We start from the raw sequence: 15,468 nt of genomic DNA, 5'->3' as shown, positions 1-15,468 counted from the left end.
ATTCAATCTGAACTGCCGGAAATAACCTGGTTAAACCATTCTGTCTAACACCACAGTCTGCAGCACACATCAGATAGGCTGTGATGTCTCTACTTCACAGGCTCTGTCCAGCATTTAGCATTTACCCTTTTTTGATTGGGTCACCTTTTAAATGCCACAAAATAGGGCAGCAGAAGTCAACAAAAATAAACAGGGAAAACAGAAGAAAGTAACAATCTAATGGAAAGGCTTCTGAGATAAAAGTCAGTTTGTGGTGGCTGCCTGACGAAGGAGCCCCCTTCCCCGCACTAGCATCTAATTTGAGTTCTAACTCCAACAGCAGTTTAAAAAGCTTTCCGCTCTAAAGGGCCCCAAGTGCATCATAAAGATAAAAGATTTCAGTACAAAACAACCACAAAGACTTCTATTATCTTATCAGTCTTTGGTTACAACAGCCGAACCAATATGACTAAGTTCTAAAAGACTCTTTTTTATACAAACACCAGAATACTGGAATTTCTTTATTTCATGATCAGTTAGCGATTGTTGGTGCTCCCATATGCTACTGTCCAGTCCTCAGTCAATAAAAAGTTTTATAAATGCTGCTATTGTGCTTTGTAGCATCTAAACGCAGCAGGCAACATAGCAAACATGTCCAGCATGCAAACCACACAGGCTAGCTTCTTTAGTGAAGGTGTGAGATTCCCCCTGACCCTCAAATGAAGCAATTCCTAATGTAACCCAACAATAAAATAAAATAAAATCCTGTGTGTATAAACAAGACTGGAAGATGTGTGTAGTAATTTATGAAATCATAATTTAGTGCAAATTCTGTCAGATTAACATAGATTATCTCCAAAAAGTGCTTTAAGAAAGCTCTCCTCATGATGAGGTCCAAAATGCTTAACTGATGATCTGCAGGATTCTGCCATACTCCCAAATGTGCTCAACACTAGATGCCTAGCACATCTCAGATGTTGGTAAACCAAAAGCAGTGTGGTTTGGAGAAAGAGAGTGTATTAACACAATGCATAACTCAGTAGTAACCTGCGGTCTGAAAATCATTTTAAGAGTTACATTATGATCTGCTTAAAATGTGTTTGCACCCCCATACTGTTCTAGTCTGGCTACCTATATTACAGAGGGCAGTATACGAGGACAAGAAGCCTCCACAGGGTCATTATGACCCACCCTCCCAACCACACATGTGCATGTAGGTGGGCAGTGGACAGGGAAAGCATCACAATTACAGGGCTAGCTGCACTTCTGTCCCCTCTCTGGTATCTCTGAGAGCACCCCCTCAGGTGTCAGGTGTGCTTTTAATGATCCTGGAGCAGTATCCCATAATTCTTCTATTCTTACCAGGCCATGGCCTACAGTACCCTGTAGGTCAACCATGATTTCCTAGCAGATTGTACTGAGATTGGAGACCTCGGGCTTTTCCCTTCATGAGTCTGTGATTAGTGGGTTACGGTGACAAAACATCCTTCTTAAACCAACTACTCTGTATGTTGAAGCATTTGGGGGGAGAAGGGGAATGATTTAAAAAGAGTCTTCACAAATGTTTCTCTTGCCTACCTTAGATAGTAACCTCAGCAGGCCTAACTTTTTCAGGCGCTCCCAACAAGTGTCTGTGTCTCAGCCTGGTTCCCCCAAACGACAACCCCGCCCCTTGAGAAAGTGGTCCTTTGTAAACCTGCTGCATTCTTTCGATCTCCTGTGTTTGCAGGCCTTTTCCTGTCCTGACATTGTCTCTTAACTATCAAGTTTTTGCTGAAAAGTGGCTTATCTGGTGCCACTCTTTTTCCTTCTTGCTTGTTTTTCCCAGCAGCCCCCTTTTTAAACTAAACCAATAAATTCATACAGTGAACATCCCAATAACCAGGTCAACAGACAATAGTAATTATTACAGAACAGCTCCAAATCCATCAGAGGAAATAACCTGTATGAAGTATAGGGCCAGCTGACATTACTTTCCCCCAAGTGACTCTCTGAGTCACAGACTGGTTCCTGATCTGCTCCTTGGGCAGCAAAACTAAGCAATGCCCCATACTTAGGTCTGTGGCAAAGACACAACTGAGCCCTAAAAGGAAATCAATTTCAGGAGTGTAATTGCTCCTGGCCTTAGGGGGAATATGATACTGTCCATAGCCTCCCCAGATAGGAACCACTAGGGGAATGGCTGAATATTTGTATTTTTATCCAAATGTCATCTTATAAAGTTCACACACACATACAAACAAAAGCTAGAAAACTATTTTAGACAATCTTAGAGCACTTCGGTTCCATTAATATACTTGGACAGTTTCATAGTGGCCCTCTGAAATCCCAGAAAAGAAATACCTCTCAATATAAACAAAGTCAGGAGTGTACTATTGTAAGTGTATATGGCTGCACATATCAATCTGGTTGCATGTATTAATTCATGTACATGCAACCAGCAGGAACATGGGTTGCTGAATTAATTATTCCAAAAGTTTTACAAAAGTAGAGATTTAGAGTTGTTAATGGCTGGTTTGATGAGGTAAATGATTTCAGAAATTGTTTGTATCTGTTCAATGGCCTCTGTTTGGAATCTCTGTGTGAAAAAAATGTGTCAACAATGAAGGGAAACAGAGAAATATGTATCAGATATTCCAACTAAACCTCAGTAATAGATATGCCGTTCTCCCTAAGTTAGAGGACAGGAAAGGCCACAGGTAGAAAGTAGTGTGAATAGTGATTTAAAGACAAACACTGAAAATAAGAAGTTGAAGGGAAACGAGAAGCAAGGAATTTTGACCGGTAGCTCAGAAGAATGTAATCTAGGACACTGCATTGGTAATCCAGATAAAATGAACAGGATGGTGTTGTATTTGAAATAATTATTATTAAGAATACAGAGTTAGAAAAACAACAGTTGCCTGTATTAAATATATAAGATTTAATTCCAAGAAGCTTAAAGTAAAGCTACACAAGCAAGATAAGCAGAAGGAAGGTTTAGTTATTAAGATGCTAACTTGAGATGTGGGAGACCGAGGTACAATTCACTGCTCTGTCCGACTTCCTGTATGACCTTGGGCAAGTCACTTAGTCTCTCTGGTCTTCAGTTCCTATCTATAAAATGGAGATAACAATAGTTCTTACCTCGTAGGGTTGTTGTGAAGATAAATACACTAATAAGTGAAGCACCCTAATTTAGATGGAGAGGAAGAATTCCAGTGTCTGTTTATACCAGAATTTCACCCACTAATGCTCTCCAGCAGGGATCAAATTACAAATATTTCATCATCAGAATGACGTTTACCTGCTGTTTGTAAAATCAATAGCATTATACAAACTAATCCTTTCATGGATCTCAAATACACACCGCGCTGATTACAGAATAAGAGCTACGAGAAGCAGGGCAAAGGATGATTTGAAGAGTGATGGAGGATTTCCATTTATTGTAGTCCATGTGATAATCAGCAACACAAGTAAAAAAGAAATTCCATAGAGTAGATCATTTTAAGGTCCTGGAAAGACAACTAGCAATTAGATGATGAAGGTGTGGGGTTTTTTTCATTCTCTATTAATTGGGATTATCCAGCTATAATGGCTGGTCATCTGGAAGAAAACAAGTACCTTACTCTCTTCAACCTTTAAGCATATAAATATTTGGAAAAGTAATATGGTAACTATATAGATAATTTATTCATTACATATACTTTATAATATTTATATTTATATTAAATGTATAGTAATAGGTCAAGATAGATTAGGTATTGAACACACTTGATTGTGATGTTCACAGCTGAAAACTGATGTACTGTGTGGAGAAAATTCTGCCCTTTCTTACATCTCTTCAATCTCATTAAAGTCAATAGGTTTGCACAGGTGTAACCGGAGAGCAGAATTCGTTTTTTTTGCCAAATGCGCTATTTCTAGTTCACTGTATGTTTGCACGCATGCGCACACAAACATACAGACAGGAGTAAACAATATGTAAAGAAATAGGCTGGTAAGGAAAGACTCTATCAATGGACTACGTTAATCCAAAAAAACCCCAAGCTACTAAAGGTACAGTGTGGCTGGAAACATTAAAGAATTAATAAACAGGAAATCTATCACATGGGTATAACTGTCACCTTCAGAGAGTTAAAATGAAACAGTGGGAACAAACAAATGATACTCCATGGTACGCTGTGGCATAAACAAGAGTCAATTACACTGACTATTCTAGCAACTGCAAGATATAAAATAGACTTACTGGGATCAATCTTCAGCTGTGTCCAATAAGTGACAGGCACTGGTAAAGGGAAAAGACAAAAGAGCAATTTGTGGCTAGCAGCTCCTGGGGCCAATTCTATGTTGTCCCTGTCCCTATCATAGTTTAGAGCAGTTTCATGGTAAACTAACCTGGGCTGGCTATGGTCCCAAGGGGCCAGTATGCCAGCCGGGAACTACCGGAGAGCAGCTGGCTTTCTGGCTCATTTGTGCCACTGGGGCAATGCCGAGGGGCTTTCCCAGTATCACTTGTAATTTATATCAGAAGGTACAAAAGATTTAAGGGCCTGAAGGTAAAAAGAAAATGCAGTCACTCCTGTGCTACAATGTCGCCAAATGTACCTCTTTGAGATAGGAGGGCTGCTGGATACAAGACAGGGGCAGCACCAAGATGCCAGAAGTTGCAATAATGAAGATGGCAGAACTTCTGGAACTTTATATAGCGTACGATAACAATAAATATATAGGGTTACCGTTCTGCACCAACACATTTCACTGTGTCTGTACCCCTGCCAGGATTATAAAGGTACCCTACACTAGTTTTCTGACTGAAGGTGAAATCTTGAGCACTTTTCCTTCTGAAGACTGGGCCTCAAGTATTGTATGTCAGGTGTGTGTGTGTGGGGGGGGTTGTCTGTTATTCAAATATTCAAACACCAAGATCAGTAAAGTAGTGGCTGAAAGAGCGGAGATGTTTATCTTAACATTGGTCAAACTTCACAGTAACAGCCATAATGTTAATAATACTTTTGATCGCTAACAAACTGTTCTTTTACTATTCTGACTTGCTGCTTCTTTTTTACTCCAATAGAACCACTTACTCCATGGTCCTGATTCACCTTTCACACCATTTCTACTCTGGTATAGCTCTTCAGTGGCAGTACTCCTCATTTACACATCACTGCGAGAGAAGAATTGATCCCCACACTTGTATCTTTCTATTACCTCTACTGTCCCAATATTGGATATATCACAGTAGATCAGATCAGTGGGCCACTTCATCCAGTATCCTATCTCTGGCCCTGATTCAGTGCCAACTAAAGTCAACAGGAAACCTTCCCTTGACTTCAATGGGCTTTGGATCAGGCCCTCAGACAACAGTCCGTAGCAGATGCTTCAGATAAAGGTGCAAGAAGCCCTGTTGTGGACAATTTTGGAATAACAGATTAATAATAATAACTTGCCTAAATAGAAAGTTTCTTCCTAACCCCATCAGTTAGTGATTGGCTTATGGCCTGAAGGTCTATGTAGCTTATTTAAAAATAAATTCTAAGTGTGGGTCTTCTCATTATCCATGTAAGTTCTTAGCCTTTTCAGCACCTACTAAACTTTTACCACAAGAAGTTATTGAGGTTAATGAGTTCCATGGGTCAATTATGCATGGGGTGGAAGGAGTGGGGGTAGGAGAGAAGGATTTCCTTCTATCAGTTTTAAACATGTAGCTTTTCAGTTTCACCAAATGTCCCCTTTTTCCTGTATTATGGGAAAAGCTCACTAGGATCACCTGTTTTACATTCTCTATAAAAACCTTTATTTTATGTTTCTCTGTTATACCCCCCCACACACACGTCTCTTCTCTGAACCAGCTACCCCAATTTTTTCAAAATATCTCTTCTGATGAAAGTAGTTCCTTGCATCTAATCATTTTTGTCACTTCTCTCTGGACCCATTCTACTTTTGTGATACATATTTTAAGATAGGGTAGCTAGAACTGAACTCTTTTTTCCAGCTGGGGGCTTTCTATTCATTATATATATATATAATGGCATTATGTTGTTTTTCTATCCTATCTTTATACTTCTAACATTTTGTTTGCTTCGTTGACCACTGATGTTCACTGAGCAGAATTCATCTGAGCCACCTACAAAAGACATCATGACTTTTTCTTGAGCGGTTAGTTAGTAACCCTTCAGATATTCAAAATCAGATGGGAAATAGCCCTAGAAAATAAGAAAATAATCCTGCACTAGCTGGATGCTTGTGCCTTTGCCTTGGTGTGGAGGGAGTGTATGTCTTAGGAGCTCTTATCCACCTCTAATTTCTATGATTCTATATGGCAGTAAAATCTGCAAGACAGAAACCTTCTTTGTTGTAACTTCTACTTTTAGATGTGCTTCTTCAATCTGTAGGTTTATTTGTTTTGTTTTTACATAATGAAAGGTAGTGCACCCTTTGGAATTACAATGTTGAGAGTCAGAAATGATGACAGTCTGGTTTAACTAAGATCTTATCACCAACACCCAAAGATTAGGAGTTTGTTGGAGGAAAATATGTAAATGAAGATTTCAGGATTGATTTTGAAATTGCTCCATTTCTTTGATTATTCTTTCATAGCTCAGTACAGCTGGATAAAAATATTCTGTTTCCATGTTCAACTTTGACTTGTACAAGTGATTTCTGGGTAACATAGTATTCTTTAAAATGAATCTTATATTTTTAGAATGTAAACATGATACATCTCCAAGCAATCTGTAAATTTTTTTCATTCTTTTGCAACTGGTATGTATCATTATTAGGGCACAATGACAATGAATGCTGGTTTGGGAGGAAAAGCTCCCTAATTAAAATACATATGCAGAACCACAAGACTGTGCTGAATATCTATTTTAATAAGGTAACTTTGGAAGGTGAACTGTATATCTAAATAGACAGATAAAGGTAGAAGAAAAGTGAGTTTAATGCCTTTTTTGAAGAATGGAACTCATCTGAATTATTTTCAATTCATTTTTCTTGTGTAAGTAACGTCACTGATAATGACTCATGATTTCCTTAGATGCTATTTGCCCTGAATAAAACCAGTTTATGGAGTATAACACGTTTTTGCCATATGTTTTAGTTAGTTGTCTAGTTCATTATACAGAAGGTATTGGTAACAGTTAGCTAAAGGAAGCTATAAAAGGTTTAGGTATTATTTCATATCCTTATCATGGAAAAAGATACCATTATCTCAACTAAATACTTTACAAATGCTGCTGGAAAAGAAGTTGCAATACCATATTTTTAGACACTAGATCCTTCATGTATGTTAAGCTTGCTGGTTTTAAAATGTGAGCTGCAGAAAAGGAACTTTTTTCAAATGTCATTGTTTAATTTTGTTATAAAGTTTGCTCAGCAAATAATGTGACTTTTCTTTCTTTCTTTGTTCTACATTTTGAAAAATGATTTCCATTTCCATTTTTGTAGATCCATCAAGAGGATGATGGTCAGAAAGTTGAGGCCTGAAGTCCGCACACCTTTTGTGCATGCACTTGCAGTAGATGAGCATGCAATACAATGGTGCAAAAATGCACCAAGACCTTAGATTTCTGAGAATCAGATTCTAATTCTGCTTCCCAGAGGACAAAATCTGGGCATGTGACAAAGAAAGAATCCTCCCCACCATAGAGGCAAGGAAGTCATTCCATAGCTGCTACTGGGCTGTAAAAGTCCCTGAAGCTGTTGCACTACCGCTTTGTGACAGGCCAGGCAGTGGATTTACATAGTAATAGATCAGCTAGATCCACCATGCTTCTCTACATCCCAAAACAATCCCTTCACTCGGGGACTAGGAATGCTCCAGGAACCTTCCTCACTGCCCTAAAACACAACAGAACTGCAGTAATTCTACTGCATCTAAGATCCACAGTACATGCAGTTGCTCCCATGAAATTTATTCCTGGTTTCCAATGTCTTACAGTCACTTTTTATTTCGGTGTTAAATAAGGTACTTCTGATATTTCTAGTTAGCACTTATTAGCTGCACCACTCAGAAATGTCTAAATATAAATACAGTGAATATTAGCTAGTACTGCAAAATTTATATAAATATAAATTTTAATTTTGATAGTAACTTAATTACATGTTCATCCTTCATGTCTTACAAATACAAACAAGTATATCAATGAAAAACTTATATTTACCTCTGAAGATTTTTATTGCCTCTGGTTATAAGTAATGAAGAAGCGAAGTTTACCGCAAAGCAAGGACATTAGCATACCCTGTCTATCAAAAAAAGCATAAAGAGGAAACTTCCTACTTTACTTTAGAGGAGACAATTTAGTCAAAAGCCTTTGATATGTGTAGGAAGACAACAATGTTTTACACATTTAGAATACACCATATATAGGACTTTATCCGAAAGCCAGGTGAAGTCAACAGAAGGACTTTCATTGACTTCAGCGGACTTTAAATCAGGCTCATAGACAGTATGCAATGAACATTAGTAGTAGCATTAGGTGGTCAAACAAAGAAGGCTTTAGACTTGTAAACCTCCAGATCCTTCTAAATCTTATTCAAAATTGGAATAGTATAGTTTAAGACATTTCTAATCTGCTAAACATAATATGCTGTCCTGCAAGACCATCTCAGCAGAGCAACTTATTACTGCAAAATTATTACAAAGCCTTCTGAAAATGTCAGAATCTCATTGTATGAATGAGTTAAAAATTGCTTGTGTGTTTTCCCAAGTTTTATAAACAACAAAGGAATTTTCAACCCTCATAAGTGAATGTACCCCCACTCAAACTAGAATTCCTAGGAAACACTGCAAAATTATCAACCCAGTTTCTTAACTACATATACAAACTCCCAAATCATGTTAGTCAGCGCAACAAAGAGATGGCCTACATTTACAGACCAAAGTTCCACCCATGTTCTAACAGTATTCTGATCTAATTATACTCCAAACCACAGGAATGAGTACATTTAGCCAGATGTTTTTAAGAAGCAGCTAAAAAATAGAATTGGGAATTTTTAAAATTCAATATATTTCTACACCAAACTGATCACAAACCAAAACATTTAACACAATCATTTAATATGAAGTCACTTGGAATGAAACTGCTCAAAACCTTAAACCAGAAAACTTTTTTAGGTTGTTTTGATATATCTGTATTTACAGAAATACTCTACAGATGAGATATAAACACTGAGTGAAATACAAATATGAACCATTCAAAAGAGTTAATGTAATGTAATATTAGAACGTCTAGGCTTTTGGCCTAAGTGGCCACCATCTACAGTACTCTATCTAATGGCACCCCAGAGTACAACTGGAAACACCAAAGCAAGCAGGGAACGAGGCATCCCACTGTGATATTTCTCCAATTCTAAACACCATAAAAATACTGGGATGCATTTAGGAGAAACAGAGACACCAAATCTCATTTCTTCTTCAGGCATCAAGACCCAGTCCTAGATTAAAGCTGCGTTTCCTTGATTTATTTGCATAGCGAACATTGTTTCCTTGTTATTTCGCCTCTTACAGCACTGAACCTAACAAAACAGTATAAGAAAGACAGACACTGACTGACAGACAGACAGAAAGAGGTGAAAAATATGAAATGCCCTATGAAATGCCCTTCAACTCATTTGGTACAAAGTATGTGCTAAGTTTTGATCAACATATTTATTGTAGCTGGAAGTAAATCTTCATGAGACACAATCTTCTTGAAAGTTACACTGAGTGTAATTGGGAAGCTGAAGCATCAATCTTTCTTTTTCAACCAATCAGCCAAGAGGTTGAGAGTGGTTGCAGAAGAATTTTGTACTTCCACAATGTGCTTTAGAGCCATCTTCTTTCTCTCTGAGGGTTATGTAGCATGCTGAACACCCATTCACAGGAAGTTTAGCTTAGAAATTCTCAGTAAAACTTTCAAAAGCATCTAAGTGACTTAGGCACCTATGGTCCATTTTCAAAAGTGACTTAGGCACTTTGGAGCCCAAGCCCTAGATTTTTAAAGGCATTTAGACATCTAAAGATACAGATAGGCATCTGGTGGGGTTTTCAAAAGTACCCAGGTACCTAACTCCCATTAGGTTTTCTTTTCATACCATTAGGCAAGAACACATTCTTCCCTGTATGGATTCTTGAAGCTATTGTCGAGTCATGTATCTTGTTCAACCTACTCTTTTGCACTATTGTTAATATTGTTTCACTCATTTCTTCCTTTAATTTTCCTTCTCACTCTTCACTTGCAGCATCAAGTAGTTGCATGAAAGTTGAGATTTGTTTGGAGGCCTGTATCCATAGATTCTCATGGAAAGTGATGATGTCAGCATAAAAGAAAGCTCCAAAGTTTCTTATCAAGTCCAAGACTGCCTTTCGGTTGTTTTTACGGCATAATCACCAAATGATTCTAAAATGATAACACAACATTGTGATTGTATCAAAGAAGACATTGAAGAGCTGCTGAAAGGTCTGGAATATTACATATCACTTTGCTAAATTATTTCAATAGTTTGGCACTAATTGGAACTTTTTTTTGGCAGCCTCACCCAAGACAACAAAGATGAAATGTGTTCAGAGGTATATAACCATCTCATTCCTAGGGCTCTTCCATGCGTGTTTCAATGCATATTCGTGGAGTAGTGTCAAGAAGTTTATGCTTCTGTTGCTGCCTGGGGTGTATAATTGAGTGCCCTGCTCCTGCAAGATGTTCTGTGCTGGTGCCCCACTGAAGTCAATGGGTTCCATGTAGATTCAAGAATCCACACAAGCACAGCAGTCTGCAGAACTAGGGTCGGGATAGGTAAAGAAAAGACTCCAGTCTCCACAGACATCCATCTGGCGCCTTTCACAAACAAAATTGTAACAACTTAATTTAAAAAAACCAATATACATACAAATTAGGAAGCATTATTGAAACCTACATTCTCATGCAAAGAACTACATAGTTTGACCAACAAAAAATTGATAGAAATGTAGATATTATTTCAGTGTTTATAATTCATATTTATTAAGAATAGTTACTTTTTCCATTGTTCAATCTATTGCATACCATTTACATCTCAGATATGATTAAGCTAACATTGAGAATAAAGAGGACTATTACAAAATACTATTTCTTTTCAAAATGTGACAAAACCATTATTAACTCTTCACCAGCTAACCTTCTAATTCTCATAATATGATTTAATCAGTTTTTTTGTCTTCTCACTAGAGAAATCCACCATGCCAGAACATGAGCTAAACATCACACATTCTCATTTTATGAGAGAGAAAAAGCAGCAACATTTAAAGTTTTCCAACAAAAACTGAAACATTAGCTTAGCTTAAAAAACATACACACTTTACAGTGGCAGTTGAGGTAAATTGCAGTGATTGAGGTAACAGCCCTTACATTTAATAGTCTTGGGTGCTTGTATCCAGGTATTCTCAGTAGATGATGGTTGGCTCAAGAATTCATTTCGCCTTAATGGTCCATCAGAACCATAGCTAGTTAGCTTAAGAGCAGATACAAGATCCACCCCTTTTCCAGGCTTTTTCCAGAAGAGTTGGGGTATGTTTATTATTAACAATGCAAAACTATGTTTATTTTTGTTACCTAATCTTAATATTAATAGCTTTTATGTATTCATTCACCATAGGGTAAGTTAATATTAGTTTCCATATAAATTTTTATATGTTCTCTATGCATTTCACTGTTTTAGGCAACATTTTATGGCATAGGCAAAACTGCCATACTGCAAATTTTCTATAGCATATTTGACAAGTAGCTCATCAAATGTATTGTATATAGTATTGGATGATTCATTGTCAAATAATATTTCTGATTATCCACTGAGTACCTGGTCTTTTGACATAAATCTAATTATGCTTCAGAAAATGAAGGCTTGTTCTCTGAAGGTTAGAACAAACAACATTGCTAATTTATATCGATATATAAAAAAAAATGAGGCAAGTTACCCAGACATAAAGCTAGCTATCGGTTGAACAATGAACATATTTCATGCTCATAGACCCGAAAACCCTCACCAAGCCCCACCCACAGCCAGTCCTTAACACTGAGTACTCATTTTTATTTAAACTCAGGATTTGGTACCTGTTTCATGTACTCATATCTTAAAATGCCTTTCCTATGCATTTCTATCTTCAAAAGTGTCAGAATATGGCTCTACACCTGAGGATTATTCCAAAAATAAGGTCCTAATTTTCAGAAGTAATGAGCACCACAACCACAGCTGGAGTTAATGGAAGTTAATAGCTGCCAAGTTTAAGTAGGTTTGTAGATACAGCTGGTCAGGAATTTTCTGACAAAACTTTTTTTTTGGGGTGGGGGGACGGGGGAACGGTGTCAGAAAATGCCGATTTGTCAAAATCAAAATATTCTGCAGTTTGCCTAGTCTCCTGTCAGCTCACCCACTCGCCTTCCAGGGTTCCCAGGATTTCCAGGTTCCAGGGGAGCATGGGCATTTCGGGAGTATATTTCATTTTGGCAACACCAAAACACTCCTGCTGAGGGAACATTTTGATGTTTCCCAAACAAGACATTGCAGACCCCCAGTTCCACTAAAAACTTCACGTTTTGGATTTTTGTCGTGATTTTGGATGAAAATATTTCCAAAACCTTGAAATGTTTTCCTGGAAGTCTTTTTTTCCTGGCCAGCCCTATTCATAGATTTTTAAGACCAGAAAGGACCACTGTGATCATCTAGTCTGACTCCTTGCATAACACAGGCCAGAAATTTCACCAAGAAATACCTACATCCTGTCCATAACTTCTGGTTGAGCTATAGCATCTCTTTTAGAAAGACATCCAGTCAAGATTTAGAGACTTTAAGTAATAGAGATGACACCACATATTTAGGTATGTTGGTGCAGTGGTTAGTTATCCTCACTGTTAAAATTGTGTGTTTTATCTCTTGTCTAAATATGTCTAGCTTCAGCTTCCAGATAGTAGATCTTGTTATGCCTTTGTTTGCTAAATGAAAGAGGCCTGTGCTATCTGAAACAATCTTCCCACGTAGGTATTTATAGACTTTGATCAAGTCACTGCTTAACCTTCTCTTAGATAAATGAAATAGATTGAGCTTCTTTTGTCTCTCACTGTTAGGCAGGTTTTCCAGATCTTGAATCCTTCTTGTAGGTCTTTGTGAAGCCTTTCCAATTTGTCAACATATGGCCCAGCTTTCTCTGTAGAACTGACCTGTCCTTGTTATTATTTACCACTCTACCAATTCTTGTGTAGCTCAAAGATTAAAGCACATTAAGTGACCAAATTTTTTCTGATTCAGCCTGTCTCCCTCTATTTGATAATCTTATGTTAATTATGGTACTTCCATCTCAGCATGACAAGGTAATTTCACCTACCTGACAGGTAGGTAAATATTATTAACGCCATTTTACAGATTGGTAAAGATGAGGTACAGGGAGATTATGCGATTTTTCTAAGGTCACTCAGCTAGTCAGTGGTAGAGCTGGGAACTAAACCCAGGAGTCCTGGCATATACCTCCTCCCTGCCCCCATATCATGTCTAGTAGCCATAAGGCCATCCTTCCTCTATTTGCCCCTGCAAAGTTTCCTTCCCTCTCTCAGTTCCAATTTCTGTCCCATTCATTTCTCTTTTTGTTATCGCTGTCTCTCTCTTTGCTGCCACCTTCTCCTTTCTCTTTCACTGGCCCTTTTTCCTAAACAGAGCAGTCTCCCCCTCAGTCCTTTCTGTCCTTGAATTTCTTTGTAGCCGCTCTGGTCCTGTTTCTCACACTGCAACTGTGTCCTGAAGATGAAATGTGCTGCTCTCCAGGGCCTCACAGCAGTGCAGATAACCTATCCCTGCCTCACTGTGCTGCCCTGGCAGGCACAGTGGGACTGGGAGCAAGGTAGCCAGCAAAGGGAGTAGTAGGAAAGGGAGAGGAAGTAGGAGGAAGCACTGGCCGCCTGCTTAAAAGCCAGAAATAGTAAGTGGGAAGAGAAGCCAAAGGGGAAACCTTGCTCACTGCCAGCAGCCCTGCTTATGAGTGACATTTCACTGAGAATGAATGAGAAAGAGTGACAGCAGGGGCAATTGTGTGGCTGTCATTCCAGATGGGTGACCCTTGGTAGGTGTGGGAGCTGCAAGTGCTACGCACCTCTGAAAAATCAGGCCCACTTTTTTTTTATATTAGATACTGCAGTTCCAATGTAGGTAGCCACTCGTCACTGGAGAAAAAAAATAATAGGTAATGAGGCTGAATCAATAAATTTGCAAATACAATAAGTGGAGAGAACCTTACATTTATGATACTATATGCAGAGATATCCACAGTCAAGCTGTGGCTGTTGGGGAATCACAGTTATGTGTTAGGCAAATGCCTAAGTGGCATCATGTTTAGGCACCAAAGGTAAAGAGAAGCTCTTTCATTAGAAGTTAAAAGGAACTCTGATTCTTAATGGATCTGAAATCCTATGTTTCAAGCAAACCACAGAACAGTTATGCCCATTTCATTTTCTTTACCTTCCTTAATAAACTTCTGTTTGTGCTCCCTTTATGTTACCAATCAAAACCTGAAAGTCCCTGTAGGCTTTTCCTCACTTAGTAAAATTCTGGCTGTACAAACCTGTGTAAAAGCCTTTCTGTGTATTGCCCTGTCTTTTGAAATCCTGCAATTTGAGTACAGCAGCTGCATTTTTAACAGTAGAAGCTAGTTTAGTACCGTTAGTCAGAATGCATTCCAGGGCCCAGAGAAAACTAAAATTTCCTTGTAAACAGTTAAATAAACTATAAACCTCTGAAAATGAATTTCAAAGTATAGTGAAACTTGCCTATAAATAACCTTCAAACCTCTGAGGTTAGAACTGTGATCTTTATGCGCACAGAACGCATATGGGGCACTTATCAATCTCCAGTATTTCAAAGTCAAAACAAATGTAAAGGAAGCATCTTCATATATCATAGTATGCTTTAAAAATGTCAGAAATGTCAACCATTTGTATACTGTTCATATTATCCCTAATTAATATAAATTACATTTAATTTCACATCTACTAAAACATACTGCTGCCCAAAATAAGGACTATAATTTTTATCAGCAATTATTATTACTGATGCATCAACACAATTATTTAAATTCAGTGTATATAGAGGCAGAATCTATGCAAGCATTTACAGTTTTTGTTCCCTCTGTGCTCCTTCCCTAATTTTTGTGGCTTGGAGTTCTTCCAGATGCTGTCTCTGACTTTGTGGTTTTGTATTTGAGATCCCATCTCCTGATTCATTGCATTCTTTGATTGACAAACAGATTCAGATATGAAAATAAACAGTTACCTGCATGTAATTGGTGTCTGACAGCTGCACTGTTACACTTTCAATTCGTGGTGAAGGCTTGTTCTCGGTAAACCTACTGTTTCAGATTTTATCCACATCTTGGGTCTCTGAGTCAGTGTGTTTACTAAACTACTCAGTAACCGGTGGCATATGTGGGCTCCACATTGTAAGCTGCACTTCAGATTCAGAGGATTTTCTCTCCCCCCTCTCTCTTCCCCCACTCCCTCACATAAACTGAAT

At 38.1% G+C, this 15,468-nt stretch overlaps 1 protein-coding gene across 48 annotated transcripts in view; it reads right to left on the bottom strand.

The window, feature by feature from the left end:
* The window catches only part of SOX6 (SRY-box transcription factor 6), a 456,705-nt gene that overhangs the window by 176,097 nt on the left and 265,140 nt on the right, over nt 1–15,468 (bottom strand). For 30 of the 48 annotated variants that reach the window (XM_065594763.1, XM_065594788.1, XM_065594767.1 and 27 more), the window contains one exon: nt 4,208–4,246. The exons of the other annotated variants lie outside the window; for them this stretch is intronic. In XM_065594763.1, the coding sequence (XP_065450835.1) occupies nt 4,208–4,246 (39 nt within the window). The remainder of the gene's footprint in view (nt 1–4,207; nt 4,247–15,468) is intronic. 48 annotated transcript variants of the gene reach the window in all.

This window comes from Chrysemys picta, chromosome 4 (genome assembly GCF_011386835.1).
Source record: "Chrysemys picta bellii isolate R12L10 chromosome 4, ASM1138683v2, whole genome shotgun sequence".
Lineage (NCBI taxonomy): Eukaryota > Metazoa > Chordata > Testudines > Emydidae > Chrysemys > Chrysemys picta.
Note: the sequence above shows the minus strand (reverse complement) of the source record. Positions and strands in the feature narration are given on the sequence as shown.